Here is a 5,074-nt window from a genome sequence, read left to right as displayed (position 1 = left end):
CCCTAACACAGGAGTTTTTAACTGAGGGGTCCATGCACTCATAGATTTATGGGGGGGGAGTCTCTGAACTTGGGTGTTTGAAAAACATTCATTTTCACTAATCTCTAACTGAAATGTAATATTGTTTTCAATTATGAATGTATGCAACAAATATCCTGAGGAGGGTTACTCATGTTTCACCAGGCTACCAAAGGGCTTCATGACACACAAAAAAGCTAAGATCACCTGCTTCAGCAGACTGAAGACTAGAAGGCAGAAATGTCACATGCAGCAGAAAGGGGCCCCACGAGCTCTGAAGGGATACCAAACAAGGGGGAAGCCCAGAGGAGGGTTGCACCCAAAGGCCCAGAAGAAGTGCTTTGGCATGGAGGAGCAGATTGAGCACACGTACTTTGTCCCATATGTGGATCATTAAACTTTGTTTTCAACTAACTTTCATATGACAGAGTAGAGGAAAAACAGACACATTTGTGGAGGATCATGATCTATTTTTATTTTTGTGGATGTGAACCCAGAAAACATTTTGAACCTGGGGTAGCTATTCTGGGAAAACTGTGAATGAGAGCGGGGTGCCAGAGGTGCTACAATGAAGACGATGGTGAACTGGTCACGTAAAGCTAGTGATTTTGGTGACTTGGCATTTACAACTTCACTGGATTTCTTAAGGAATAAGGAATTATACTGGAGTATCTATCCAGAGAACTGTCTTATAGATGTGTGTCATATCACTGGGAGAGTTCCATCCTCAAAACAAAGGACATTAATATACTCGGCTATTTGGGCCCACAGAATCATAGAGTCTTAATACAAAAATGAGCAATATTAATTTTTAAATGGACTTATAGTTCCTTGATTCCATAAATGTTTAATGGGTTCCTATGTGCATTTTCTCCAAGGAACAAAAAAAAGATTATTATTACACCCTTTTAAAGAACACAGCTTGTCAATCTAAAACAAAAATGAATTCTGTTACATAAATGGAGTTCTGAAAATAGCATGGAATTGTATTGTACCTTTAAGAACAAGGTACTTTCAAGTCAAGTTCTAGGTTGCTTAGCAACAGAATGTTTGCTGCCCTGGAAAACTCAGCTTAATTTTGCTCTGACTCTTTCTTGTGTTTCCTCCCAAACTGTTGCTCTGTTCCCGGGAGGGGAAATGCCCCAGGAAGCCCCTCAACAGTCTTCTGATCAAGACGAACACAAGGCAGAAGGTTATTTGGAGAAAACCAGTGATTATTACCGAGTGAGCCACAATCTGCCGGCCAGGTTCAATAACCCTGGGTGGTTTCGGGGCTACAGGTGAGACAGGGAACCTTATGGAGATAGTATCGTAAAGAGGTGGGAGGAAGGAAGGGTTTACAGAATAGGAACTAGTGGTAAGATCTTCAGAAGCAAAATGCCATAGTCTAGACTAGAGATTCCCCACCTAACATGCCTAGGCTGCCTAATTAGGACCCAGAAATAACATGATGAAAACCACGCGTCTAAATTAAGGGAATTGTTAGGGGCCTCAGCCTGTTTCCATAGTGGCTGCATTTAAGCCACGCTATACAGGCTCCAAATATAACCCTCCTTGAAGTAGCCCCTGAAAAGGCTCTGAAGTTTAAGGGGCCAATAGATCAACCTGGAAGCCTGTCCAGAAGCTGTGGATATCAGCTCTGACCTAGTAATCCAGAATTCTGCCTCTCTGAGGAAAAATATATCTATGGAGTGTTCTCAGAGTCTTCCAGGAAGACATTGCATTTTACATCCAATACTCGCCTGAGCTAATCTCTATAAATTTAAGGGGTGCGGAGGGAAGGCTGGCTTGGGTGGGTGGAGAATAACTGGGGCTCTGCCATTTGGCTTGTTTAGGTTATTGGAGGTAAGGGTGGGGGTGGGGAAGAGTACTAGAAACCAAACCGGGCATCAGGAGAGATAAGCTGCCTCCTTTCTTTTTCTTCTGGGAAATCAGTACTGCACTATGGTAGTTCTCAACTTCCCTCCCTTCCTCTTGAAGGGATCCCTCTAGGAGATTCGCCTATTGTTATTCTAGACAAAAAACCTGTCCCTAAAGTGATCTGAGATATGACTTAGATAGGATAATAGGATGCATTGTAAAATTGTTTTTTTAAAACATTATTTAATAGGACTAAGGAAACTCATCCAGTGTACAGGACATCTAATCAAACCTATGGTAGCAGGGCACCTACTGTACATGAAATGCCTGTAAGTATGAGATGGGCTCAGGAGAGACATTAGGTTTCTGTGGGAGAAGATACTAAAAAATTTAGGCATTTTTTTTAAGAAGAGACAAATTGGGCGGGGGTGGGGGGTGGGTAAGAGAAGATGGCAGGTGGAAATTACAAAAAGTGGTAACATGAAAGGAGTGGTATAGTGGGCAAGAGCCCAGAACGGGAGACTGGACATCCAGATTCTGCCCCTGGTTTTGACCCTGGCTCATTCTGTAATTCCGCCTCCTCACCACCGCCACCCTCCCCCACTCCAAAGGGAAGGCCAATGAGCCCTCCTTGACTGTTTCCTTGTCTGAATTACTCTTTGCTTTCAAGCCAAGTAAAACATAACAGCATAGAGACCACTCAAGCAAGCAAGCAAGCCAAGCATTTGTTAAGTACCTACTGTGTATCAGGCACTGTGCTATTATTTGAGTTATTCATAATAAAGACACTGAATTAAATGATCTTTGAGATCTTGACTGAAAATTCCAAAAGATTGAAAAAATGTAAATAGTGAAAGATTCCCTTAAAAAAAAACTACATTCACATAATAGTTGCTCTTTTTTTCCCACAAATATATGGAGGGATAGTGTTGAATAGAGAATTTACTAACAAGCCTAAGAGAGAAAGTTTGTGGTTTGCTATTGTCCAACGAGGCTGGTGTCTTTGTTTTCAAAGTTCCCTCTCTCTATATATGAAAATAGGAAATAAAAATGTGCTGTACAAAAAAAAAATAGGTTCACAGAGGGTTGCTCTCTGCTGTTTTGTGACTTGGGAGACAAAATATTATATAGGCTACTTAAGAACCATTTAGAGAACCGATATAAAAATAATATAATGGAGTGAATAGAGACCACTTTCTTGTTCAGAAATTGAGCTCCTTGGCCTATCATTCCCAGGTTTCTTCTATAATCTGGCATCACCCTACCTTTTTAGACTTAAACTGATAAATTCCATCTCTCATCTTTGTGCCATTGCATTAGCTTTCTCCCATGTCTGGAGCACTTGGCCTCCTGACTTCTACTTAGTAGTTTTCAAGGCTTCTCTCAAAACCCAGCTCAACTCCCACCTTCTACTGGAAACGTTTCCCATTCTCATTCCTTTCCCCACCCCAACCCCCTTGTGCTTTCCCTTCAGAAACTACCTTCCATCTACCCTGTATATATCTTGTATGTACCCAGTTATTTACATGTTGCTTCCTTCATTACACGGGGAATGATTATGATTGCTATTTTTTAGCCTTTCTCTTTGTAGCACATAGTAAGCACTTAATAAATCCTCTTTGTTTGACTTATCAGGAGGGCAGGCACCATGTTACTTAAACTTTGCATCTCTCTCAGTAATAGTCATGATTTTTCTTAAAAACAGTCTATTGAATATACCATCTGGGTAAAACATCTGATAAAGGTCAGCACCACTTACTTTAATAGGCCTGGTAAATAATCAGTCATTTTTCATTCATGACCTCATTTGGAGTTTTCTTGGCAAAGATAGGAGTGATTTACACTTACTAGGGTCCTTACCTTTAATACCTGTCAACATAGGTGCTATATGCCTAGGGGAAAGGGTTGTGGTGAAAGAAGTGCTTTGCAAAGCACTATAAAGAAACTGTTAATCCTTACTAATTAAAGTTTTCTTTTTTTTTTAATTTCAGAAAAGTTTTCACACTGCACCACATACATTTTCTCGACATTATGAAAATTGTGGGGTATACAGAAACAACGGTTTCAATGTCTACACTGACAAGAGCATTGTGACGGGTCCTGATAATTTCATCACATATTATGATCGATTGAACTTCCATCCCAGTTACAATGTTAATAAACCATCAATCTGTGATTAATGAGCACTCTCCCTCTCTCAATGGTAATCCTGTTTCAAGACTGCAGTATTCTGAACAATCAGTGTAATCTCTTCCTGTTAAAAATGAATTTAAAAAAAAAAAATACAGCTATACTGAACTTTCCTAAAAATTTCTGCATCTTTTTGAGGCAGTAAAATGTACAAAGCACCAGTTATCTTGTTTTAATCTCATTGTTATTTTGGGTGTCAAAGAAAATAACCTTTTACTAAACATTTCAACTAAGATGAGAATCAGTAGAAATATGTTGATTCTATGAACTAACTGAAATGGATAATGAAGATACAGGGTCTTACACAGGACTTGGTTCTTTAGTTGATAAATGGATATGTAATGGCAACTACTCTCTGTAGTGTTACCTGATAACATTTTCATGGTCATATGGAACTGCTACTGAAGATTAAGCATAATGGGCAGGTTCTGGATGATTTCCTGCCACTCACATTCTACTTGAGTGCTTCCTGTTAGCATGGCAGCCAGTGGAGCTGTGGCAGTGGCAGGGTCTGCCAAGCTAAAGGCTTGTGTCTCTTGTTGGAAGACTAGCCTTGCCAAGTTTGGAAAGGCTTGTGTTCATCTTTCGTTTTTTTTCGAAGAAGACCATGACATCAGATAAATGATGACATGACTTGCACTTGACTTTGCTTTGAGTGAGGGAGGGCTGTGCAAGGTCACCAACCTCACTTTCTCCTCCTGAGCCATCTGGGAGATGCTTTGTATAATAATCAAGCCTCACAATAACTCTGAGGTAGTTACTACAGGCATTATCTCCATTTTACAGAAGACAAAACAGAGACTCAGAGGACAGGTGACTTATTTGTGGTCAGACAGCTAGTAAGTGCCAGAAGTAGGATTAGAACCCTTGACTACCTAGGTCCAAGTGACATTTTGCTTTCTATAAAGAGAAACAACTCCCTAGGTTTCCCTAAATCCTATTAAAAATAGTAACACCTGAAAAAATAATCACTGGATGAGTTACACATATCTACTGCCAAGTTAGA

At 40.1% G+C, this 5,074-nt stretch overlaps 1 protein-coding gene across 1 annotated transcript; it reads left to right on the top strand.

The window, feature by feature from the left end:
- Positions 1–1,038: 1,038 nt before the first annotated feature.
- PIERCE1 (piercer of microtubule wall 1) lies at positions 1,039–4,237 on the top strand. Its single transcript, XM_072632926.1, has 3 exons — positions 1,039–1,298; positions 2,129–2,207; positions 3,870–4,237. Exons 1-3 carry the CDS (start codon positions 1,156–1,158, stop codon positions 4,056–4,058), a joined length of 411 nt encoding a protein of 136 aa, XP_072489027.1. The 5' UTR covers positions 1,039–1,155; the 3' UTR covers positions 4,059–4,237.
- The last annotated feature ends 837 nt before the right edge of the window (positions 4,238–5,074 follow it).

Source organism: Notamacropus eugenii, chromosome 1 (assembly GCF_028372415.1).
Source record: "Notamacropus eugenii isolate mMacEug1 chromosome 1, mMacEug1.pri_v2, whole genome shotgun sequence".
In the NCBI taxonomy this organism is placed as follows: domain Eukaryota; kingdom Metazoa; phylum Chordata; class Mammalia; order Diprotodontia; family Macropodidae; genus Notamacropus; species Notamacropus eugenii.
Note: the sequence above shows the minus strand (reverse complement) of the source record. Positions and strands in the feature narration are given on the sequence as shown.